This window comes from Ptychodera flava, chromosome 11 (genome assembly GCF_041260155.1).
Source record: "Ptychodera flava strain L36383 chromosome 11, AS_Pfla_20210202, whole genome shotgun sequence".
NCBI lineage: Eukaryota > Metazoa > Hemichordata > Enteropneusta > Ptychoderidae > Ptychodera > Ptychodera flava.
Genome location: NC_091938.1, coordinates 21,726,914 through 21,753,586, shown reverse-complemented (window position 1 = coordinate 21,753,586; position 26,673 = coordinate 21,726,914). Strand labels below are relative to the sequence as shown.

At 35.4% G+C, this 26,673-nt stretch overlaps 3 protein-coding genes across 10 annotated transcripts in view; 1 reads left to right on the top strand and 2 right to left on the bottom strand.

Moving 5' to 3' along the window:
• The window catches only part of LOC139143812 (uncharacterized), a 178,751-nt gene extending 172,859 nt beyond the window's left edge, over positions 1-5,892 (top strand). For 6 of the 8 annotated variants that reach the window (XM_070714377.1, XM_070714381.1, XM_070714380.1 and 3 more), the window contains one exon: positions 299-3,808. In XM_070714377.1, coding sequence (XP_070570478.1) covers positions 299-505 — 207 coding nt within the window. In that variant the 3' untranslated portion in view covers positions 506-3,808. Of the gene's footprint in view, positions 1-298 lie in introns of all 8 variants that reach the window. The other 2 variants (XM_070714376.1, XM_070714383.1) reach the window with 1 other exon arrangement.
• A 4,401-nt stretch (positions 5,893-10,293) lies between these two features.
• LOC139144412 (uncharacterized) overlaps positions 10,294-26,673 on the bottom strand; it is a 111,684-nt gene continuing 95,304 nt past the window's right edge. The window contains exons 14-15 of the mRNA XM_070715114.1: positions 10,918-11,094; positions 10,294-10,392 (exon numbers count right to left, since the gene is read on the bottom strand). Coding sequence (XP_070571215.1) covers positions 10,294-10,392; positions 10,918-11,094 — 276 coding nt within the window. The remainder of the gene's footprint in view (positions 10,393-10,917; positions 11,095-26,673) is intronic.
• On the bottom strand, positions 12,688-24,686 carry LOC139143181 (uncharacterized). The gene is made up of 9 exons (XM_070713313.1): positions 24,615-24,686; positions 23,689-23,833; positions 23,489-23,538; positions 22,979-23,105; positions 22,225-22,322; positions 20,554-20,665; positions 14,773-14,862; positions 13,814-13,899; positions 12,688-12,691 (listed from the first exon to the last, which is right to left on the bottom strand). Exons 2-9 carry the CDS (start codon positions 23,707-23,709, stop codon positions 12,688-12,690), a joined length of 588 nt encoding a protein of 195 aa, XP_070569414.1. The 5' UTR covers positions 23,710-23,833; positions 24,615-24,686.

Below are 26,673 nucleotides of genomic sequence, written 5' to 3'. Positions count from 1 at the left end.
CTGTTCATAATACATTGCTTTGGGAAATCTAGTATTAGTACTTTGTATTTTAACATGTACATTGAAAAGAAGAAGTGACTGTATTTGTTTCAAAAATAATTGAATTATTGTCAAATGTTCCATCTACTGTCCAATTGAGAAGGGTTCTTCAGGAAAACCAATTTTATTTCCTTTTTAACCATCATCCTTTTCAGTTCCCTATGATTTCACACAACCATGTTATTTTTGTTTTTTGTGGTGCTTTGTATTGAAAACTCGACATTCTTCAACTGATGCGTGTTTCTCATCTTTCCAATAGGATAACCCCGTGATGGACACCAACCAAAACAGCCAAACAGACATCATACCTGGTGGCGGCGTCAAGCTGGAATCGGACACTGACGATGAGGGCATGCAACGTGAAAGACACTCGGAAGGAAGCTCATCTCCAGAGCGGCTGTCGTTGAGTGACTCGCTATATGATAGTTACTCATCTTCTGGTCACAGTCTCTCAAGTATTCACTAGCACACGACACTGAGAACAAGAAGAAGTCTTCAATTTATTTCAAAGACTTTTTGTCAAGTTGGAACTTATATATTCAAACTTAGAACAACAGTTCTGTTTCCGGTCCAGTCTGCCGCAAAATACAGGAACCACTGGTTGCTATCATTTGCAACAGACATGCATTGTAATTCTCTATCCAATACAATATCTGTATGAAAAGATACTTTGTAAATTCGGCATCAAATACAACGTTTGTACAAAAGACACTTTGTAATTCAGCGTAAGACGTTTGTACAATTGTCAAAATAATCATTATGAGATGTGAAAGGCAGATGAACACAAGGACTTATTTGTGTTTTCATCCTCTATGAATGGTATTTTACGTTATTGATAAAAACTTATGTGTGATATGTGTTATGTATATTTAGAAGCAAATAAGAAGCCTGATGAAGTAATTTGTTAACTGTTATGTTGTTTGTGCAAAAAGAGGATGAAATGTTTTGTTAAAGCATGGTGTTTTTGTCCCGTGAATTCTCTATTTTTTTACTATATCATTCAAACAAGATGAGTTTGATTCACTGATTTTGCTTTTATAAGAGACAAGAAAAGAAAACCGCCAGTTCTCAGATTCTGCTCTCCTTACATAAAAACAAGTGAATTTGATGTAGAACTTTGTGAGGGCGCTTCCATAATAGATATATTCTACCCTTCATATGATAGGCCACATTGAAAACTATTTATAAACACTATGACGGAGAGAAATCATTGTTGATTTATTCTGCCATGAATTTATATAAAACCGAGGCATTAGTGGTTTAATGAAAATATGCAGCTTTCTAATCTAACAGATAATGTAATCAAGTCCCTATAACCAATTTTTAGGGCCTTCGTACTTCCAATTGACGGGAACCTGAACTGAAATATGAGACTACTCGATTTTTTCTACCGTGCCAACGAATTGATATTTTTCTTATCAGCATTATGCATCAAGCTCCCAAATTTTATATAATACCCACTTTTGATACTCTGCAAAAAATTATTATTTTTATATAAAATGCCTTCCTACTCGAGCAAATAGCAAGACCGTACACCAGTACTCTGATAAAACATTTTTGAAATCTCAATGGAGGGGTCTTCCGAGAATGGTTGGTTATAAGGACATACGTTCGCACAGTAGCAATATTATAGAATTTTTTTTTATTGTATTAGATCTATGCAGATAATAGTAGTGAAGTCTAACATGCTGATGGCATGTTGCAGTTGTACGAACGAAAATTGTCATGCCTTGGTGTGTGATGTATTCATTTTATGGATGAGGTATTTTCGCTTGATTTTTCTGTCGATGCAGAGGACCATTTATCGGTTTGGTGGAGAGGACCGATTGGGGTGGGGTGAGGGGGAGGGGGGTGAAAAGTTCATGACCCATTTATGGTGATAGTAAGAACAGCCCAGACTTTGCTATGACAAAATGGTGTCGTAGGGAAAAAATTCATAAAAACAGAAGACAGAGATTAAAGTATTTGGATTATGATGATCATGAAGGGATGATTCAAATATGCTGACTTCAGTCGTCTGATTTGTGGTACAAAGCAATTCTTCACTCTTTGGTTAGCTATGTTAACCCTTTCACCACCATGGTTTAGCCCAAACCCATTGTTATCAATGGTGATTGTGGACCTGTTTACTGGGCACTAGGGATAACACGTTAAGTTAAACCACAATTTCTGATCGACCCTCGATTTCGTGTCTCTTCAGATTACCTCAATATGCATATGCAATCGTAAATTTTCCGCCAGTGGTATTCATTAAAAAACCAAGAGGTGTGAGACATTACGTCATCACGCCAAAATAATTTCCCACTGCGTTGAAAATTTGAGAAAGTATAATACTAATCGGAGGAAATAAAACTGTGATAAGGTCAGTATTCCTGTGTGTAAAGCCGTAGATTTTGAGAATGGGTGTCTTGAAACTGTCAGGTCCACATGAATCCATAGGAAGTGGCAACACTACCCAGGCATACTTCTGTTTGGTAAACATGTGTACATTACATGGTGAAAATATTTCAATAGAACAATGTAGAAAGAGATGTTCATCTCATTTGAGTGAAAGACAGGAAATTGAAATGTTTCCTAGTTTCAATAAATGCCAAAATTTCAAGTTTTCCACTTTGCAATCTGAGAAAATGTCTTCGTTCTGATTAATTTTTTTACCAAATGATCATGAGTAGAATCCATAAGCAAGTAGGATTCATCTTTTGGGGATATGTCCTGGGAAATATTTTCATGAACATCTGTCAGATACATACATTTAATCCTTTCCATGAACAGCACCTGAAAAAACTGACTTGTCACAGTTATGATGTATGATGTTAATTTTTTGTGGTTCACCACCTGCAATATCTCACCTTTTAACAAGGATGTCCACTTGCATGCTAGGTCATATGTTGACTTCCACACTAGCGTGGTTGCTGTGCACATTCTGGTGATTTGCCTGAACTTCCAAAGGTACATGAAACCCCCCTAATGGTTTAGTGTGTATCAATGCACTTATACCAACGCAGCCAGCTAGTTTTAGACAACATTTGGCCCAATTATGGAATGGAAGCATGCGTACGTTTTCTTAGATAAAATCTGCTCTGCTGCCCAGAAGACCTGAGCTATGAGAAAATCCTCACATTAGGCAACGATATGCAGTGGGAAGAGCATTTTGATATTGATGATTTCTTTTCAACGTGTTAATCACAGCAAAAACTCCAACCACCTAGAAGCTAATTATTATCTCTACCTCTTCATGGTTGCCCATTATGCAAACAGTGAGAATATATTTACAGAATTTGTATGTACACCACTTTTGAAATTTTCCAATGTCTCTGTTCCTACTCGATGTGATTTGAAAAGGAGAGGGGCACTACCCCTAGAATGATAATGTGATTGACCCCCGAGTGATAGCACTTGAAATCTCACACATTTGTTGGTATGTGACATCAGTATGTATTTTAGCCCTTTTTGCAGACAAATATGTCGGGGACTTTATATTCAGGGTACATCTTTTATCTCATACAGACAAAATGTTTTATTACTAAGCTGATGTAACTGTACATAGATAATTAAGGAATTATGTTCACATTTTCATGCCCTGAAGTTAGCGCCATTTTGTTACAACAAAAAGCGCCCCTCTCCCTTGCTCCATGAACAACATCTTATGATATATCTGAACAATTGAGAGCCATCCTTCAAATAAGCACTGTGTTCCAGTGAGATTTGACAATTCAAAATCCATGGTAACCGATACATATTTACAATAAATGCAATATTTAGAAACATATTTTATTGTTACGACCTGTTTTATTGCTTCATATATACCCTAGAAAAACAAGAGCATAGTAACACAGATTTTTAGGTTAGCTTTCATCAAACTTCCTGATCGTTTGCAGAAATGTTCAGATTCATAATTTTGTGAAGGAACTTGTGACAAATTGGATAATCTAACTGACAATATGTAAACCAAAGCTTGGGCTACTACAAATTATGCCAAAATTAATTTGGATTAGGTAAATTTATGTAGCAGTCCCATTTTCTCTCAACACCCACCACTCTAGCAAGCTTGTCACCATCAAAGAGAGTCACAGGGCCAATTCATTTTATCAAGCCTAACTGTTTGAAATATGGCATTTCTGGTGATCTATTAGTGTGTAGAAAGCCATCTGAAAAGTAAATTAGAGAATGGTAAAATTCAGTCCTCCCATTTCATACCAATGCCTGCCGATGTTTTTGTGATCTTCAGTATTTTAGGAATCTCCATGAAGTTTATTTTTGTATATTTTTTAATGAAAATTTCAACAAACACACAAAACGATCACAGGTTGCTATTTTTGTTATCATTGATTTGTATCTTTTTGCTCTTAGTGGTCGGGGAAGAAAACATTGCCATCTTTTAAGCAGTACTCCAACAAAAATATATTGATCTGTGTATAAGAATACGCCTGATAGAGCCAACAGATGAGCAACATTTTAGTTAATGGCAAAACACAGGGTACATTGTATAATTGCTTTTACTGGAGTAGTTTCATATAAAATTAGTTCCAATGGTTCTTAAGAATACAAGAAAACTAGTTCTTACAAGTTAATCCAGCCATCTAACTCACTGATCATGCAACTTATTTTACAGCTTAAATGAACCATTTAAAATTCTGCTGCAGATCATGTATGACGGCCAACTGATTCATCAACGTTAACTTTTCAACAGCAGTCACTGTGCATATCATGTAATGCACAAGGTTCATACATGTCTCATGGCATGACAGCAGGTGCTAAAATATTCAAGGAAAAAGAGTGCACTAAAGGTGTATGAGTGACCTTGCAAGATCTTCCCGCTGAAGAAAATATTTGAAAATATTCTTTGGTGCAGATCACATGTACTGTAGAAACTTCTTGTATTTCTTTCAAGTGTCAGCGATGAAAGCACATTCAGTATAGTGGGATGAAGCTGCCAGTAAGCCACATGATAAATACAGATGGGTTCAAACATTTTTTACCTGACCATATTTTAAAGTGAAGCTCTGAGTCATTTTTTATGCTATACGTATATTGAGCTCAGGAATCAAAAGGACTTTGTATTGTAAAGCTTCAGTGTACATTACTTCTCATACTTGTTCTGTATCACGTTCTCTGTACAAACTACTTTTTCAATAGTCCTTGTCAGAACCAGGTATTTTTCTTGTTAACACTGCACATAAGAGTGTATGCCCAGTGTATTGGTATTGCCAGAAGTTTATTTCCAATCAAAACACAATTAACAATCAAGAATGGCACTGTACGTAATGGAGATACAGGCTGCCTTGAATGGCAAAATGCTTGGTTTTTCTGCTTTGTGAAGAATGCAGACTAAGAAACTATGGTTGATAAATCCACCAAACACCACTTAAAATACCCACGAGAGGTACAGTCACTGGGGCTTTGACTATAGTAAATTATATCCATAGGGAAAAGAAACCAATCCATATTGATAGAGCTTGTTCATTACATGTACTGATACACATGTAATATGTATCAAATATGTCTGAAATATATGTAGATGAAGACTCCCAACTATTGTAAATAAAAGTATTTCATTGCACTGACTTGCAGTCACTCAAATATGATGCGATAATGAAAGCAATATGTGCAGGGTATAAATTTGTAGGCCAAAATTATTGTAAATACGACAAGTGTCAAAGTGTTTGCCAGCTCACATTGTTGCTGAATTGACACAATACATAGAATTTTATACGGAGCAGGAGAGCACTGTAATATTTTTATTGGTATTTTTCAATGTGTACACAACAAGGGTCTGGAAGATTATTAGCTGATCGTATGGTTTATAAATCAAATATTGAGAAATAAACAGTCCTATTGTAGAATTTTCATATATTCTGTGATTTCATTGAGTTCATCAATTTTGGGATGAAGGTTGCCAGTCATGTAGAACACGATTGGAACTAATTTGGGATAATTGGATCTTATTTTTTAAATTTCTCAAAAGTGTTAGGTGCCCTATAGCTGAATGTTCCAATATTACAAATTACTCATAATAACAAGTGCGGAACTTAAAAATAAAAGTAGATGAGGTTGCATTTGAAGATTAAATTGACATTACTTCACCATCCAATTATCCCAAATTAGTTCCAATTGTGTTGTAGAAACAAGTGTGGAAAATTTGAAACAAAAAGGGAATTATCATTTTTTACTCTGAAGTGTTTGCTTTAATGGTAAACATTACTCTTTGAAACAACATGATTACATCATAGAAGTATTGGAAAGTGTGTCCAGATTTTTTATCTTCAAGAGAACATTCACAATTATGTTAACAAATCTAATATTTGACAGACTTATACTATGAACGGAGTTCATCCATTTTACCTGCTAGCAAAAATCGCCCAAATAAGGCATTTAATTAGTTTCTTTTCAAAACCTCTAAAACTGTGACAATTACTTTTATAATTTTTTCAGATATATTAGCATTACCCATCTCTTCAACGGTCAAACAATTTCCTTTTCTGCCTTTTGCAAGGTGTAGAAATCTCAGCACTGTTGCTCTTGTCCTGCCCACTTGCTAAGGCATCATACCAATCCCTTACATCTGTGTTATTTACTCGATTATAGCACACATGTACATGCTCAAGGCAGCCATAATGCTTGACAATTGATAAACCTAGTTTTAAATTTATAGTCCACGCAAAATGGAGTATGGAATTGAGGTGCTCATCCATTTGCCACTTAACACAGGTATCCAATGTCATGTCCATTAGACTGAAATTTAACTCAAGAAAGAAAAAAGCCTGTGTCCGTTCCATTTTGTTCAAATGTTACATGTACGTTATTTGACTTTTGCAAAAAATTAAGAGAACAATTCCGACCAGTGTTGCAAGTAGTGGACACCATGCTGTATCTGTAAACTTCTAGTCTAAAGCAGATTTAAGGAATGGGAAATCTGCCACTTGGATGGATGGATGGGTAAATGGCAAATTTTCCATTCCTTAAATCTGCATTAGACTATAATTCTATAGATATGGCATGGTGTCTACTACTTGCAATTTTGAATTTGCAAAATCAGCGCTTGTTAATCATGTTCTTTCATTTTGGCCAAGGACATTTTATCTTCAATGTTGATGGAGATATGTCAGTGTATGGCTTATATGTACATGTGCAAATACCTCAACTTTCTTGCACAGTGTTATACTAGGGAAGTACAGTAGCCATGAGGTATGATGAGAATGTAAGCAACTAATCCCTCGTTCCATCTTCCCAACTACATACACTCAAATCCAAACTGAACCCATTTTCATGAAAAAAACAACTTTTGCTACAGTAAATAAATGACAAAAACACTTGTTGGATGCTGCTATTTGTATGTAAATATGCCATGTTTATGATGTAAATATGATGCACAAATTTCAAACCTTCACACGAAATACCGAGTACCATGGCAAATAAAGTGAAACGTCTATTTTATATCATTGTATTGTTTGGGTCGTAATTGTGCAACCTCACTGCATAATCAAGTTGACGGCTGTCTTCTCTATGTCCCGAAGTTCCCCATAATTATGCCATGAACCTATAAGCTAACCCATGAGGCCTAAATGATGCAAATCTATAAACAGAAGGAACTCTAATGTTCACCTAATTAGATTATATAAATAAGCTCTTCTAAATGATTCGCTGAAATAATACCCATGCCTCGGTATAGTTCTATTTTGATGAAGAAACATGGGTGTCTCAGTGTTAATTTATCAAATCCAGAAAGTATCCAAGGATTTTGATCAAATTGGAACCTGGAACGATCAGACTGACAGATTCCTACTCAGTGGTCCTTGTATCAGCATCTTTGATTTCATTGTGACAAGTAAACAATGCATTTCTTGACTATTTCAGTATTCATAACATTTTTTTACAAGGATATTATGTGGTAAACCACAACAGTTAAAGAAAATTAAGCTTTTAATCAACAAACTCACAAACACAAACAATGGACAGAAAAGGTACTATACACAAGACAAAATAGTAAAGGCAAACACTGAAAGACAAGGTTTTTATTCAAAAAACTAAGCAGTGATGTCAGCTGTATCGAAAGGAGTGAGCACATCCTGCAAAACATAATGGCACCCACACACTTTTCAGAAAAAAGTTATAAGGCATCAAGACAGTACATACAAGGTTTCATAACATAAACAAGCCCTCAATAAGAATAAACACTGCAGTCCTCAATTACACAAAGCAGCAATATTGTAAATTAACAATAGGGCAGATAACAATGTGACTCTGGGTTTGTATTGTGGGTGAACTACATAGAAAAAATTAAATTCAGAAAAGAGATTATCATCAGAGCTGTATCGGGATTCAAATATGTCAAACACTTCCGTTGATTTTGTCAAATGATGTCGGAAGAAAGTGTTAGTATTTGCATTCGTTTAGAAACACAATTGGAACTAATTTAGGATAACTGGACAGTGAAGTAATGTCAATTTTATCTGCAAATGTAATCTAATCTGCTTTTTCTTTCAATTACACACTTGTTTTTATGAGTAATTTGTAATATTGCAACATTCAGCTATAGGGCACCTAACACTTTTGAGACATTGGAAAAATATGAAGACCCAATTATCCCAAATTAGTTCCAATCGTGTTTAGAGCACAACTTGTTCAACAGCGAAAAAGTTAATGTTTTGAATCACGGCACAGGAATTTTATTTGAATGTTTCTGAACAGTGCTCTTACAAAGGATTGAAAAAACAAGTGCCAAATTTGCTGTGGTTGATTTATGTTAGTGTAATGGTGTCTCAGTGATAAAATAGCATGACCACAAAGTGAGGTTTAACATGACTATATACAACACAAATAAAGACAACATGACGACAGAAAAGTAAAAAGTATTATATCTTAAGCATTTTACAAATCTTTGCATTGTAAAATGAAGCTGAAACAATACTTCACTTTCAGAGAGCCTTCCGAGGGACCCTACAAAACTTTTGCATTCACAGGCTTTATTTGAGCTACTTTCTTTCTCAGAATGTCAGCTTTACTGTGTTTGTTAATACTTTGATTTGGTGATGTAGTGATGGACAGGCCACATACTAAGTGAGACATTATGAACACAGTGACTCATCTAGTATATAGGTTATTAGCTACACACTGATATGCACTCTGAACACTACTTTTGCCTGATTAAATGTTTAATTATAGTTATGAATTGAACCTCAACCTTCTCCATGTAAAAATGTTTTGTTGCAAGAAACAAATACTGAAATTTGACAAGCTATCTTAGTCTCATATGTTTCCACACATTCAATGATAGATCTGGAAGTTGCACATGCTGAAAATATCATAAAAACAATTACTTTACTAAACATTAGATAAAGTAATTAAAACAATGCAGTTCGTTAAAGCCAAATTCCCGTTTAAATTTGCTGTGTTGCCTTTACGCTAACTATACAATTAAACAACAACAACAACAATAATAATAATAATAATAATAATAATAATAAACATTAGATAAAAACATTTTAGATAAATTACTTCACAGTGTTGTGTTGTGTTTTGTTCCTGTTTGTTAAAGAACATCTTCTTCTCCCATAATCCCGCAAAAGTGTCGATAGTTCAATTTATCAAAAAGGACTGTTGATGCAATATAAACCAATGTTATTCTTGAAAATACATTGAATTTTAGTCCAGAGTAAAATTTATCTATTAACAATACCATATTGTACACGATGCATTATCGTTCCATGGCTATTACTCTTTCCCTAATAAATATCGAGAGAAGAAGAAGTTCTCCTTATTTTATTGATTAAAAATAACACTTTGCATAACAACTCACTTCATAAAGTGCAGTATAACAAGAACAAAACAACACATTGCATAGAATGTTGTTGTCTATGTCTTGACCTGCAGTTATTTGAGGAAACATAGTGATTGTAATATATTTCATGAGTGACCGCTTATCATCTGAACTTACAATGTAAAATGTATAAAAACTTCTCTCTTTCATTTAAACTATCGAATCTTTAAATAATAAAAATAATAGTTACAATAATAATTAAAAATAAAGAAAATATTATCAAAGTCGGCAACCAAAGTCGGACCACTGTCCCCTGTGGTCCACACATGACCCGAAATTAAGATCACAATGCCCCACAATATTTACTATCTGAATAATATTTCTCATCTTTTCAATTACATTTCCCTTTTAGTTGCAAATGGTTTATTGCTGATAAACTAGGTGATATCATTGACCAGGCTACCAGTAGTATACATATCGGTGAGCCAAGGAACTCTTTAACAGATGTCTTCCATTACCATGTCATCATGTGGAGTGGTTACCTCGTTGTTTTCATCGTTATTCCTATACTGTATCTGTCTTGTCTTGGACTGGACCTGCGAAGGACGGAAGCCGAAATATCATGTGAATTGTCTGTCTGCGCAGGTAATTGGTAATCTGTAATTTGTTTGCTTGGAACGATTATTAAGATACAACACGATTGGAACTATTTTGGGATAATTGGATTTTCCTATTTTTCAAATTTCTCAAAACCGTTAGGTACCGTATAGCTGAATGATGTAATATTGCAAATTACTCATAAAAAAGTGTCTAATGTAAGAAGAAAAGCTGATGAGATTACATTTGTAGATTAAATTGATATTATTACATCATCCAATTATCCCAAATTAGTTCCAATCGTGTTATACGTACTTTTTGGAAAATCCTCCTGCATCCACATCGTTAACATAACAGAAACGTATGGTTCCGAGAGAATGTTCGAAATTGCTGACATTGTATGGTGTTAAAATTGGATTATTACGAATTGCTAGGGAGTCTGACGCATGAGCACAACTCTTGCGAAACTTGACTTCCCAAGATTGCAGACTGAGTGGTTTAACACTTCACAGCTTACAACTTACTTTTGCACGTTCATTCAATTGCATCATCGGACTCAATCGTTTTCCATCTTTGGCTTCGTTTTCCATCCTTTCTTTCTGGATCTGAAGTCTGTGAGAATCCTCGGCCTCAAAGTCTTCCAACGCCTGTCTGTGCTCTTCGTCATCTTCAAAATATCGAGCTCTCAAGACAATGAGCAGCTATGGAGATAATAAAGAGGGGCGTACAGGGCTAAGTAAGACCGTCCTTAAGATCTGACGAGGGCTCGATGTTGATGGACAGGTGGCAGGTATAGCGGTGTGTTTTGTTAGCAGCGTGCAAACTGGTGCCTGATGATATCATTGAAGATGCTTATTTGCATACATGGTTATGCCGTCCAAAACATTTTGAATAAGGAAGCTCAATACAGAAAGTTCAGACACTGGGCCATATTAATGACAGTTAGATGCATCATTTGTAACTTGCTTTATATCTGTCCAAAATCACATGTACATAAATTTATAATCTACATTACGTGACAAAGGGAGGTGTGAACAGGGTGGATACAAGCAATTCTTCTTCGCAAAAGATAACAGAGATAGGTGCAAACGAGTTGCCTCCAACGGTCATGATAGACGGTGTTCTTGCAAATGCGATACTTTGCCATCGAAAAACACGAGTAGACGAATTAGTGTATTAAAAGTATCTCCACCGACTCAAAACGGTAACAGCAGGTTCGAAACAATCACAAATATTCCATTTTCGTTCTATTTAGCGATGTTGTGGGCTCAGAGTTTCGAATCCTGGCTTTAACAACATGAGCATATCTTCAGGTCATATGTATCGCATCCACAGATAAACGTATACTTTTCAAAGTGACTCCTTAGTTGGCATATATCTTGAATGGTGATCTAGCTAGCTCTGCTCAACTCGGGTGTGGAATGGTGAATGGCGATAGCAACACAAGATTTCATATTGTGATTTAAATTACCGACCTCGCTATTGGTTGCGAAAAATCCAAGATAGACGACAGAACCCTGAAAATAGAAATGGAAGAAAATGACCACTTTTCCATAGAGAGAAATTACCTTGAGATGCTGTCTCGTCCACCTTGATGTTAGTTATTACAAGAGCTGATATTGAAACTCAGGTTCAAAACAATACGCGCGTTTTCTTCTTCACATACAACTAAATGTTACTTTTTAGTGGAGATTAAATTATTGGATAGCAGATATAGCATTTAGTTTCTTTTTATGGCAATTATTTTTATTTAGATAAGTTGTGACGCGTAAGATCATAGTTGCATTTTGAATTTCGTTACATTCTGATTGTTTGTGTGCATTGCATTGGTCACGCTATTGCTGAAAAGAAGATTTCTTTACAGACTTATGTATGCCCGCATTCGATCGCACCGTTCATAACACAGAAATGGTGCAATCTTGGCTGACTGCTAACTAACGATAAAATGTTGTAAAACACTTAACCCTCTTCCCCTTAAACTACCATGAACTTACTACAACCTCTATGCCTGATGCAATAACGCACTTGTCTTTTGGCAGAGGTCTATACTATATGTCTTTCTTTCATGAATTTGACTTCGTTGTGTGTACCGGTGATTTCCGGTGTGTTCTGTGCTGTTTTGTGTCTATGTTTATATTGTATTACGAATTTTGACCTAGTGTTATGTGATTATGGATGGGTATGATTGCGATTATTGTAGTATAGCGCGAGTATTCTCACTGATCATTGGTGGTTCTTATCACTCTGTGATGACATTACATTAAACACAATCTAGACACTTGCACAAACGTGTCTCAACTGGAAATGTGAACATATAATGAGATACAACCTACCAGTATCAAGTACTCAAAGTTTATGATTTTTGACCAATTTACCAGATGTATTTTGCACATTTGTATAATAGTCATACGATCAACTTGGCTTGAACAAACTTTAATAGATCTGCAACTGTGTAGGACAATTTTTGCAAACTTGCAAAATGGTTATTTTGACATTTAATTTTTTTTGCATTGTAATTTCTGCATTATTTTGCTAATTTGCATATTTTGGACCCATATCCATCCTTGACCCAACACCAAACTTCTGACAAACAGACACAAGCAAACAGACCAACAGAAACGGGAAGACAGACAGACAGACAGACAGACAGACACTGCACAGCTATTACCCAATTTGCTTCCATTGCCATACTCACCTATGGCAACCGGAAGCTAAACACACACGTCTTACCTCCGCAAAAATGCAGCACGCCAAGGCATACAGAGAAATTATTGGGTCTGCAATCATGCTAACAGCAAAATTGGCAAGTCCAGTGGCGATGAATATTAAATGTATTACTAGGGCGGCTTGCATCTTCCCACTACAATTCAATGAAAACTATGAATCACCGATAGGTCTATCTTGGCGGGAAAAGGACAATCTGTAAATTTTAAATCTTAAAGAAATATCCAGCGAGGATAATCGCTCCTAAAATTCGCAGTGGCAAAACACAATTGCTACGATTTGGAACGATGGCCACGGCAAAAAGTAATCAAGGCCTTAACTTTTAGGAACTAGCATCGAAAATGAAAGTTTCAAACTTTTGTTTATATTCGCAAGTGGAAAGTTTGAACCATTCTCTTCATAATCAAGAATAACAATCAAGGATCACTGGTACTTTTCAGAGTTTTGGATTGAGGAAGCAAAACGGGAAGGGAAGGATATAAATTTAGATTTCAATTTAAAATCTAAAATTATATCCTTCCCTTCCGTACAACTACAACAATGACAAAATAAAGAAAATAAATATTTAATTCCCACTCTAGATTTCAAAATAAGTCTACCCAGCGGACTATGGGCCAGAGAAAAAAGCAAACTTTTGAGATTTTCAAACCCTGTTCTGCAGTCATACAGAAAAGAAATAACACGAGAATCGCTTACCTCAGTATCTCTTCCTCAGGTCCCCAAAAGAGTTTGACCAATTCAGCCAGCATGCGGTAAGGGTGGCAGTATACCAGCAAGGTTGCCTAGAATGTGGAAATGCACACCGGTATGAGAGGAAACCTATAAAAGCTATGTAACTGCAGAGTGACCCTCCAAGACTTTAAATGGCGCATTTAATCTGATCTACATTATGAGCGAAGTGCTCGTGGAATACAAAACAAGGATATGTAAGATTAGTAGAAGTATGTAGGCTAAATGTTTTCCCTAACAAAAGAGGATTTATTCATATTCTTGGATAATTGTTGGGTAAAAAGTCATTCTTGAAATCATTGACGAGGGCAAGTTTTTAAAACAACTGGCATTTGATGTGATTATAAGTGCTGAATTAAGGAAGATCACTGAAAGTGTAGATACCACTTCCCTAAATACGTCGATAGAGGGATTCTAAATATTGGATATTGAAAACGAAATCCCGCAAAGGTTTTTAATGAGAAAAATCCCATTTAGTCATGATGGTCGTGCATGAGTCCAATAACATTCACGATACCAGCCTTAAAGAAACGCCCATGGTGATTTTTGTGGTATTATTTTATTCCCAGCAATAGTGTAATAAACATGTAAATGGAAGACCACTGTTAAAATGGTGTTTTTTATACAATATCTGTTGCCAATAACTACAAACACACGTACCACTGAGATAAAGAGTGCCGTCACTTCTATTAAATACAAACCAACCGAAGAGTTAACATCCGGGCAGCTGTATCTAAAATGTAAAATTTGATATAGTCGTCACTCACGACAATATTTAAAAGAATACTACAAAGTGAAAAGTATCAAATGTAAGCAGAGTAAGACAACACTCTATATGTGTTTGGACACAATTATACGCCATTTCTGAAGGAAAATGTTTTATTAAAATTTATAAATGTGCCATGCGCACGATTATGTTCTCTTACCTGTTCTGATCGCGATGCGTATGTAACACTCCAATCTGGCACGCAAGGACTGCAAACGGTATCACCCAGCCACAAACGACGTAACAGACCCTGAAAAAGTAGGTAACAATCTTTTAAAAGATCGTGCAAATATAGTCGGGGTCAACAAATAAAATGGGAATAACCTTCGCTAAAAGTTCACTATTGATACAGTGGCCATAATAGTCCAGTCAATCTAAGCCAAAAAAGGGGTAAACCTAGGACTAATTGCAACAGAAATATTTCTTCACCATGCATTTTGGACAGGTCATAGATAACATACTAAAGTATAATAAAATCTAAGGGGTGCAACAGTGCCTAATTTGCATAAATCTAAAGGGGGCTCATGGGTATAAAATTGTCGCTGAAGACGGTTTCTACTTAAAATATGTGGCTAAACATGCTTTTGATCAGGGTTTTTTGGCTTATTTGCCTCCTTTTTGGTGTAGTCAATGTTGTTGAAAATATTTTGTCGTCATACAAATATTCCTCATTTGCATAAATCCAATATGGCCGCCACAACACTTCACTTTTCTTAGTTTTTCTCGAATTAATAACTATTTTTAAGCTACTACTGACAGCAATGGAATTATTTTTTCACATTGTATTTTAGACAAGTCCTAGAATAACATACTAAAAGCCTAGTACAATCTAGAATTGTAAACAGTGCCCAATTTGCATAGATGTAAAGATTATGGGTACAAACTAAGTGCTGATAGAATGTTTCTGCTAAAATAATTGGCTAAACATGATATGTTATACAGGGTTTTGGCTAATTTGCCTTGTTTTTGGTTTAGGTAATGTTGATGGAAATATCTAGTCTTCATAGAAATATTCCTAATTTGCATAAATCCAATATGGCCGCCACAACCTTCACTTTTCTTTGTATTTTTTCCAATTAATAACTATTTTTATGCTACTTCTGACAGCAATAGAATTATTTATCCACTGTGTATTTCAGAGAAGCCCTACAATGACATACTAAAAGCCTCGTACAATCTAGAAATGTAAATAATGCCTAATTTGCATATATGTAAAAAGATTACGGTTATAAACTAGGTGCTGATAGAATGTTGCTACTAAAAATATTTGGCTAAACATGATATATGCGGGTTTTGGGCTTATTTGCCTTGTTTTTGGTTCAGGCAATGTTGATTAAAATATTTTGTCGTCATAGAAATATTCCTCATTTGCATAAATCCAATATGGCCGCCACAACACTTCGTTTTTCTTTGTATGTCCCTAATTAATAACTATATAAGCTACTTCTGACTGCAATAGAATTAAATTTTCTTTGTGTATTTTAGAGAGGTCCTAGACTGACATACTAAAAGTCCAATACAATCTAAGATTTATAACATTACCTTATTTGTATAGATATAAACGGATAATGGGAGCAATACATTCACTGATAAAAGAAATATGCATATTGAATTGAGAAAAATGCGACATTATGTTCAAGTAATGTATGCATTTATCTTAATTTTTGTCCAGGCAATATTTTTGAATACATTTTATCGCCCGATAAATATTCCTATTTGCTTAAATCAAGTATGGCTGCCACTGCATTTCACTTAAAAATTATATTTAATCTACATAACAAGTAGTTTTTGTTTCCACTCTGTATTGAATGTATAGAATGGCAAACAAAATGACTGTTAAGAGGGGAGACAGTGCATAATTTAAATAAATATAAAACTTAGAAAAGGTAACAAAATCGTTGCTGTTAATAGATTTCTTAAAAATGTATTCAGCAAATTGATATTTAATTCAAGCAATTTCATTATTTAATGTACTTTTTGTGTTTCTCGGCAATGCATAAAATCATTTAAGATTCCTCATTTTACATAACTGCAATGTGCCCCTCCTACCACTTTAGTTTTCCCTTTTTTTGACCTATAGTATAAATGACTAATGTTAAAAAACAACGGAGATCATTAGAACTAAATTTTAGTAGGGTCATGGAAGTTACATATCGCAAGTTTAAAGGCCTGTGTTGGCACCAGATTTTCTCATCAGAAAATTTACCCACCAGATTACAATTCAATGGAAAACAAAAGGCTCTTAACACCTCAATCATTCTCTTACAGACTAGAACAAAGGCGATCCCAGGATCGCGAAAAGTGCATTTAATGAGTTGTGCATAAGACAGCTAATTTACCCGAATGCTTAATGGGTCATAGATGCTATACAAACCTGGTGTTGATAATCTATTTACGAAAGTGATTTAAGAGAAAAGCTGACAATGTAATGACTATGTAACATCATTTTCTTGTTTTTAGTTCAGGTAATGTTTTCATATATATCTTACAGCGATAAAAAATTCTTATTTGCATTTGTCCAATAAGTCAACCATGCCACTTCCTTTTTCTAATTGGAACATGAATTATTTCTTCACCTTAAATACTTAAAAGGTCCAAGAATGGTATATTCAGAGCCTAATACAATCTACACTGTGCAAAAGACTAATTTTAAAATATTTTATAGAAAATGCCCACACTGTACTTAATGTAATAATTGAAACTTGAAGGTTTTACAATATCGTAAAGAGAGATTGGAAGTTTTTACTAACATTGCTAAATATATTTTACCTAATTTTGAGCGATTCCTCATGTGCATAAATTATATATGATGATCATTAAATAATTTTCTTCAATTTTCAAATTGACGTCAACTTATTTTAATTAATTATGTTATCAGTAAAATGAGAAGTTACATTAAGAGACACTACTTGTTTAAGTTATTTAATACTTTAAATTCTTCCTATCGAAAGATGTCCATTTTATAACTTGAATGAACATTTTGCTCAGTACAAAGAAATTGACATGGTTCTGTATTTTCTGTGTATTTTAACTCATTTTAATGATTATATACTAATAGGGCCTACAGAATGAAAAGCCCTGTAAAATAAACTATGATTGACTCGTATAGTTCATTTCAATTATCTTGAGAATTTGCATAATGTCAATAACATTGGAAACTTACTGGAAGATTTGAATTTTCTTAATGCATACCAAAATGCTTGGCCAAATAACCAATACTTTGTACTAAGGGAGGCTGAAGAAAATTTGTGTTTCAGCTCTATTTCTTTTATTTTCACCCTTACCCGTATTACTAATATAGATTAAGTGTGGATAAAATGTAATTAAAGACCAGGTTGTGTGGTCACTGGTAAATCAGATATACTTTTGACTGTGTACAACTTGCCTGTTCATGCCACATACAGAAATTTATGATAATAATGATAAATAAATTATAATGATCACGATGATATAGAGGTGCAATTGTTATACTGTACTGCCAATTATCATGAAATATGGATAGGAAAGCTGTTCCTTTATCAGCTGAAAGACATTACAATAATCAAAGGACACTGCATTTCTCAAAATTTTGAAATTTCTTGAAGACAACAATTGAAAATTAATATAAAGTCATATAGTGGACTGAAGAGAGAGATTTCCTGTTACATCTTACCGTAACAACCATAGCATTTGAGGAAAAACTGAAAAAAATCTGTTGACTGAATCATGATAATCTAAATCACTGGTAAAAGCAAATCTAGATACTTTTCATAATGTTACATGGTCTAGCTGCTCTTTCAAATTTTCATGACCGTGAAACAAGAAAACCAAGATGTGAAGGGATTTGCATCACAGAAGCTGCCGTTAACGAGTTTATCAATTAGGATATCAAATTTGACATCAATTATCATAAATTGGTTATCCTGTATTTTGAACCTTATGGAAGTCTCACCTCAGATTGGCCAGACTCTCAATTCCTTGAGTAATCGATCTTATTGGTAATAATACAAAAGTCTAATAATCTGCAAATGGGAAGTCCATTACATAACAGCCCCATGAGTGATACTTGCACATCTAAGATATGATATGATATGATACGCAGTACAATTATATCATCCTATGCTTCACATCTTTTCATTGAGTTATCCTTCCCCATACTTATGGGTTCTACAATGAACTGCGGCAGCATGAATAACCCCGACAGAAAGCAAAATCTAGACTTTCTGTTGTCAACGAAAGGATTCTGGCTGTAAACAAATGAACCACCTAGAGGAAGATGTAAACAGAGAGGAAGAGGAAGAAATTTTGATATGATAATGACCATCATAATAATTGTCATCACCACTACCATCATGGTGATTCAAATGATGTTCGTATTTATACTAATGATAGTTTAATAATGAGAAGGATGATTCACAGGCACAACTGTTAAGTGTGATGAACCATTTATTAGTAATTGAATATTTCCATCGTCATTGAAGATAATGACCAAAAGCATAAAATATTCCTTCAAAAATTTTACTTCAATCGAACATGTTGTAGGAGAAAATGACTTAAAATGACAATTGATGTCAAAAACTTGAGCACGTCCAATGATTTTTTATGAATAACCTTATCGTCGTAAAAGAAAGAAGAATATCCAAAGAAAGAATTCTGATTCCTTTTATTTAAACAGTATTGCTCTGAAACTCTTCTCTTTATTCATTGCATTTACAATGGAAGCTATTGTAGTCGTATTGTATTCAGAAGACAGTTTGTGTCAATTATGCAAATTATGCCTTTTGTATTAAAATATGCAAATTATGCATGCAAATTAGGTCAACCTCTTTTGTTTTAGGTAATTCTTGCAAAACCTTAACAATTTCATAGAGAAGAAAAATTGTTTAAATATGAGCTTAAACATTCATTTTGTCTGAAATAGTGGAAAAACTGTGAATATATGCAAATTACTTAATTTGCATATTCTTTATTGTTCAAGACATTTAGAAAATTACTTATTTAACCTAACTAAATTGTGTTGCAATGAAAAAGTCACTTGAATTCAGTTTACATGCCCAAAATGATAGTATAGCAGTCATTTTAAAGGCGATATATAGCTAATTTGAATATATGCAAATTTAACCAATTTGCACCCCTTATATTTTTCTATACTTTTAATATGTCATTAGTGAGACCTTTCCAAAGGTCATGGTGAGAAATAATTTCTGTTGCAATTAGTCCTAGGTTAAACCCTAAATTGACTGGACTATAATTGTTTTAGAGCAAACGAGGGCCTTGTAATGCTTTTTACGTTAGTTGGATTATACATGGGACATGAAGTTTGGGAACGCAGGAGGGCGCCTCCAAGTGGCGAAGTTATGGACAGAGCAAGCCAACCAGACTTCGAATTGTCATGCCACAGAGAGATTTATTTTAGACTTCAAATAATACAAAGTTTATCTTACTATTCCGCGGCTAAACATACTGTAACATCATAAAAGACTACTTGAAATTATTTTTTGAGAGACATTTGTTTGATAAAAGTGGAAAAACATGGGAGAGATGCAGATTTTTGATCACCTAGCACGTGTACTTCGATATAAGTAGTACTTCAGACGAATGAAAAATTGAAGAGCAAGGTTCATCATCCAGAAAGCATTGCTTAGCAGTGCAACATGACCAAAGGACGCCCTCAAACCACACGATTTCTGCAACGAAGAGAAATGTAAAATATTTCATTATGTGGAATTCATGGATGAGGTCATGACAGGTTTCCCGTAACACAGAAACGCACAGATATTCCTGCACTTGGCCTCTCAACTGAAAGAAATATAAACGTTAATCACAATTCTACAGGTCCTGTGACAAATAAGGACATGTATTGTCAATGTCGAAAGCTTTCAATAACAAAACATTACGCGGTATTCGTAACACAACATGTGTATCTTAGACAGATAATGAACATCGAGTTCAATAAATATACCTCATCCTTTATGTCGTAAATATTGGAGAGAGCATCAACGGCAACCAGTGTCGGGAAGAAAGCAAACGACAGAATTGCCTGTGCCAGTACCACATAGAAGTCCGATGTCAGCCTGTGTACAGAGCATAAGACACAAGCAGAGAAATTATAGTAAAGGGTAAATTTTTGTTAGAATGAGATTATTTTTTTTTCAAAATCAATTATACGGAGGAAAACGAAGATGAACTAGAAAACTGTGAAACACCTGAAGTACAAGCAAATCATTGCTACTTTGGCTGCCATTTTCTTGAAGTTAACTACATCACCAGAATCTTTTCTTGTCATTAGAGCCAGCCTTCATGATGAACGTGTTCGAGACTCTAGAGTGATCATCTCATACCTTCAGCGAAGCTATTTGTGTATAACACGATCGGAACTAATTTGGGATAATTGGATGGTGAAGTAATGTCGATTTAATCTATAAATGTTATCTCATCTGCTTTTCTTTTTACATTACACACTTGTTTTTTATGAGTAATCTGCGATATTGCAACATTCAGCTATATAACATCTAAAACTTTTGCGAAATTTGCAAAATATGAAAATCCAATTATCCCAAATTAGTTCCAATCGTGTTGTATGCAATTAAAATGTTCAAGTAATGAAAACCCCTATTTGCTAAATTTGCTTTTGAGTCAAACACTATAGCCTAGAATGATAAGACTGTTGAGAAAGATACACTAGCATATAGGCACTTGTCATAAATGATTTAAATTCTTCCATCAATGAATGATAAGTGAGAACTATACAGTTACAAGTTTTATGTAGAGAACTGTACCTCTTCATCACAATGAATACAAGCAAAATTGCGAAATGAAAATGACGTGTCATTTACAACATGATGATTAAAATCACTTAAACTGTGGCATTCCCGTTTTCAGCTGTACGTTTGGAACCACACAACGGGCCTATTGCTAAACACACAACGTATTCCAACATCCCGTGTGTATTTCAAACATTTTAAAATGGCGGTTGTAGCGAAACTGGTGACCGCGGTCGAAGCAGCTTCATATAAATGAAAGAGCACTGAAGCCAATCATAGTTTATTCGGCAAAATCTTGGTGAACTGTGGGCATTCATCACATGCTGAATTTGCTTCTCAATAATGATCGATATTCATGGCCAACACATGGGAAAGGGCAATGTTCATCAACAAGGAAATTGTGATACACGCCTTGAAAATAATAAGAAAAGTGTAAAGGGTATACATCTACAGTTTTAGGATTATTGAAAAACTTTGCTAATATTTAAAATCCAAAATTCTCCTTATTTACCAAATGTAAAAATCATATTTCGATATCCTCATACTAAAACAGATAAAGATAGATTTTCTGCGTGTTCTTGGCAGTACCTAAACTTACCATATACCAGTTAGCTAGCGAGAATTTGAGAAACATCGTACCAAAAATCCAATTTGCTCAAAGCTGTTATGTCTGGCACACTTTCGTGTGATATTCCAAGTTGAAATTTGATTTTAAGTTGTCTCTACGAAAAGAATACATATTCTGAGGGGGCACTTCTTCATATTATTGGGAAAGGGATTATTGAGTACATATCGAAAAATGACCGGAGTTGATTTAACTTTCTGCTCATGCGTGCAACTCCCTTGAATAATATATTGTAAGTACTTACCTAGCAATGCACACAGCGAATAAACTTATTGTGACAAATAGCAACGACAAGATGCAGGACACTGTCAATATCGGCACAGCAGCAGCTTCAAGAAATGGCTGCGATAAAAAGGACATTGAACACGATTGGAACTAATTTGGGATAATTGGATTTTCATATTTTGCAAATTTCGCAAAAGTTTTAGATGCTATATAGCTGAATGTTGCAATATCGCAAATTACTCATAAAATGCAAGTGTGTAATGTAAAAAGAAAAGCAGAGGAGATAACATTTGTAGATTAAATCGACATTACTTCACCATCCAATTATCCCAAATTAGTTCCAATCGTGTTATTGATTTCTCAGAAACAATTAAAGAGGTTACAACAACGCAAACGGATGGGGCGGGGTTTTTTTGATGGTAAGTGCTACTAAAGATTTAATCAGCAATCTGTAGATATAGTTTTCATTTAAAATTTGCATCTCAGATGCAATATCAGTGATCGGATAGAAGGGTTTGTTGATCACATATCAATTCTTCCAGCGTTGTATCAAACGAGTGAGTAGATTGATCACAGCATTTAGAAATATGTCTTTGTGCTAGAACAGTGCTGAACATTTTGCCCGGAAAAATAAGAAAAGTTTTGTAACGTTCGATAAATGCAAAAATATAGTATTTTTAAATAGCTGCTACTGACAATAACCAATCTTCCATTTTTTTGAGACGAGGTTTGAACTCATCGTGCAGAAATGCATGCACATCTAACATACACACCTTTGGTTCCTTCCCCATGGTCATAATGACGGCAAAAGTACCAAGACGGTTACACTCGCATTCCACGTAGTCCAATATATCGCGTTTGCCATTGTGAGTTACTCTGCAGCCGCTGGTACTCCATATTCTGCATGTATAAAAAGACGAATGTGGTGTCGTCTACTTTCGGGATGTAAGTTAATTCCCCCCCGAAAAAATATCGTTTGTTTTTCTTTGTCGTCACACATGTTTGGCTGGTAGCCGCGCGTCTGTACACCCTAAGCTGGCTTGTTATCGCATACAAATAAACCACAAAAATCCATATTTTCGGAAACAAACGCAGTCTCTCAGCAATCGTCGCCAAGCAACTTGTTCCTGTTAAAATCGTGCAAAGGTGAACATTGACGCGGTCAGGAAAGTAGCCACGTCGTTCGCGAAATTCTAGCTGAGGGCATTTAGCTATATTTGAAATTAAGGCTTAAAATTGGGTTATAATAAATGTTAGGGAATAAATTCCATAGCTAATGTTACCCATGGTCAGTTCCTGGTTTCATGTGCGAGCATCTTGGAGCATACCCTTCCTGAAAAGAAGACATAGATCAATAAGCATTCCTTCATTCAATAAAAATAATTGTCTATAAACATATTAGTGTAAGGGATTAAAAGTGTATTCTTTATTAGGTGATGTAAACATAACATGTCTTGGCATAGATAAAGAAAAACGAACTGACCTCTTTTTCAAAGAATCTCATCTGAACATCTATATCAATAACTTCTTCCTGTTTTGGATAGACTGACACCGATATTACCGGTGTGTTTACTTTCTTGTTTCTCTTGACAGCCGTCACGGATTTCACCCAATACTGCCCTGGTGACCTTGAAGTCAAGGTGTAGGTTAAACAAGGAAGAAATAAAAACAGAGGGACGAGAGATGCCGATCATCAACGCGATGCTTTATCGCCATGACTACAGGACTTGGTGACAACTCGTAAGGTAAGGAGAGACGTTAATCTGAACACTTGACTGTTCACTGCCCATTATAAGTTGTTCAGTCATTAAGGCATAACCCTTCACCTCCACATTATGATCGGTATTGGGGTCAAATGTAAGAGTTAGAGACCATTCGTTTTTTACGATGGAACTTAATTATAACTACAAAGGAAATGCAAAAAGCGACCCCTCCAAATTAAAGCTCTAAAATTTGACCCCCAATCGGTTTTCTAAAAGTCACCCCCTGATTTCCATCGATTCCCCCTTGTAAAAAGCGAATGCTCCCTTAAAAGTACATGTGGAATTCATAGATATCTCTAGAAATGCTTTAGGCAGAAAGTGAAGGGGCTAGACAAGCTTCAATGAGTTTAGACTGAAAGATCCGTCTCTCGTGGACGCTCCCTACGGACCCTTCCTGGAGCGTAGAGAGCGCCCACGAGCGACGGATTTTCAAGTCGACAATGAGTTAGGCTGTTGAATATTTAATACGTTTAGCATAAATTATCATTTCATGCATCAAAAAAGCGTCTGCACATCCTCGTCATCAACACTATTACTCTGTTATGACGTCACTGGATTGGTAAATGCGGGGTCGAAAATACAGTACATTGCATTGCATGTTGCTGATCATGCTCACACACCATATTGTCATAGGCATAGTACCAACCTCGTTGATATGAAGTCTGTCGGTAAAATGTCTGCTTCATTGCTATAGATGTACGATATTACAGCGAGTGGCCTATCTGTAGGTTGACAGTGAAATAAATGTTATCCGATACTCCACAAATTCGAGTACAAAAAACACATCACACTGGTCAATATCCAAATAAAATTATCCATTATGAGGAATCAATTCGACGTGTAAAAACTTCCTGAACCCAAATGAATATTTTACAACTGTTAGAGTGAAAATAATTATTTCCGTCACCGTTTCGTAAACTAAGCTTTCAACATTTTCAGTTTGCCATTATTTTCGTTCTGAGCTAGAAATTGTTTCCATCATGGCGATTATTGTCAATTTACATGGCAGCGAACGACCTATAGTGTGCGTTTTCTGATGTTTGATGAAAATACATTTGTAATGCCTGTGTATGTACGTATGTACGAACGTACTTATGTCTGTCTGTATACATACATACATACATACATACATACTACATATATACTACAACATACATACATACTTACGTATACAAATGCGTGCAATTATTCTCTTAGCAAACTTACCTTCGGACCGAGCAGAACGTAGCTTTTCTAGTGTCTCTTGAGGCAGATAAACATAGCTGTTCGAGGCTACTGTACTGTTCCATTGTCCGGACCGTCGTCGCCGAGCTGGCTGTTCAATTCTACTTGACCCGACAACCAGGTTACTGTTCGGCTCGAAGAAGATTCCGTTGATATCTGCCGTAGTGACAATCAGAGAAATACAAATGATAAGTTCCGGACATACTGTCATGTGGCGTGGTCGAGTGGTAGTTTGGATCGTGATCGTCTGGGTGCTCGTACACCAAGGCTTAGGGTCTGGTAATAACGCACATACAGGTGAGTGGTACACCATGGGTGGCTTTACTAGTTTATCATGACACTTCTACATGATTACAATGTCTAGAAAGGTCGGCTGTTACAAAGACGTGGTCCACCACAGTCAAACGGACTGGGCTTCTCACTGAAGTCAGTATGTCGAAGTCTTAGAGCGTCCACATCTCAGTGTCTATTAAGCGAAGAAGTGCGTAGAAGTGTGTAGCAAAGGAGTGTCTGTCTAAAGTAAATCGTCTCAAAATCTGCATATTGTCAAGACTTTAGTATGCATGTATCACGAGGAAGGTCGCTCCAATCTAAGAATAATGTCAAACAGGCTGAAGGAATCTGTCGCCATTGCTTAGCAGTTGTTTAAACGACACATTCACTAAAGGAGGATGAACGGTTACTTCAAAAGGTCCGGTAAATAAGGGGAGATCATTCTCACGATGCATCACGTGTAGGGGTTACTGTCGGTCAGAGTCATCGTCAGTCATTAAAACTAAATTCAAAAGACAAATTCTAAGCAATCAAAGAGCGATAACATAATACAATACAAGAGTATTCGATATGTAAATACAGGATGACCAGGTAAAGAAGCGGCACATCATTTGGTACTTCATACGTACTTTATTAATTCATTGAACTTACCAAGTATACCGCAGGACGAGGCAACTTCCCGTCCCGACCGTATCATAAAATCGTATACAGTCTTGCCGAGTGATTCAAGGGCAGTAAATAATGTAACAACGCCTTTATCTGGCCCAAGCGTCTTCAGAAGAGAAAGGAGTAGGCAAGAACAAATTATTTCTCAATTACAATGGATCCTTATATGACAGAGCTAACTCTTTCACATAAACATACCTTAAGGTAAGATACGCTTCGGGGACAGATATTGGGACTCTCAATTTTAACAATTCTTTTCTGATGTACCACTTGTGTACACTCATTTTAAAGCGCTTTGAGTAATACGACTTTTCATCGCCGTGGTGCTGTGAAGTCAAAAAATTATTTTCCCTATTCAGTTAACACAGGGATGGCAGCCATTTTGAAATTCAAATATTGGTAAATGGCAGGCAAACTGTTTCACTAGTACCAAACTTTGCACGGTGACCCCTGATTTCTATTCTTGATCTGGTAGATATGAGTCTGGATGAAAGTTTCTCAGAGAGAAGTTTGAATAAAAGCTTAAGTCTTTCATTTTCAAG

Coding starts and splice junctions, on each gene's coding strand:
- LOC139143181 (XM_070713313.1), bottom strand. CDS start 23,709: ATGAGATTCTTTGAAAAAGAG. Junction 23,539..23,688: donor TGAGATTCTTTGAAAAAGAG/GTCAGTTCGTTT, acceptor TCTTCTTTTCAG/GAAGGGTATGCTCCAAGATG. Junction 13,900..14,772: donor ACGCATCGCGATCAGAACAG/GTAAGAGAACAT, acceptor TCCACATTCTAG/GCAACCTTGCTGGTATACTG.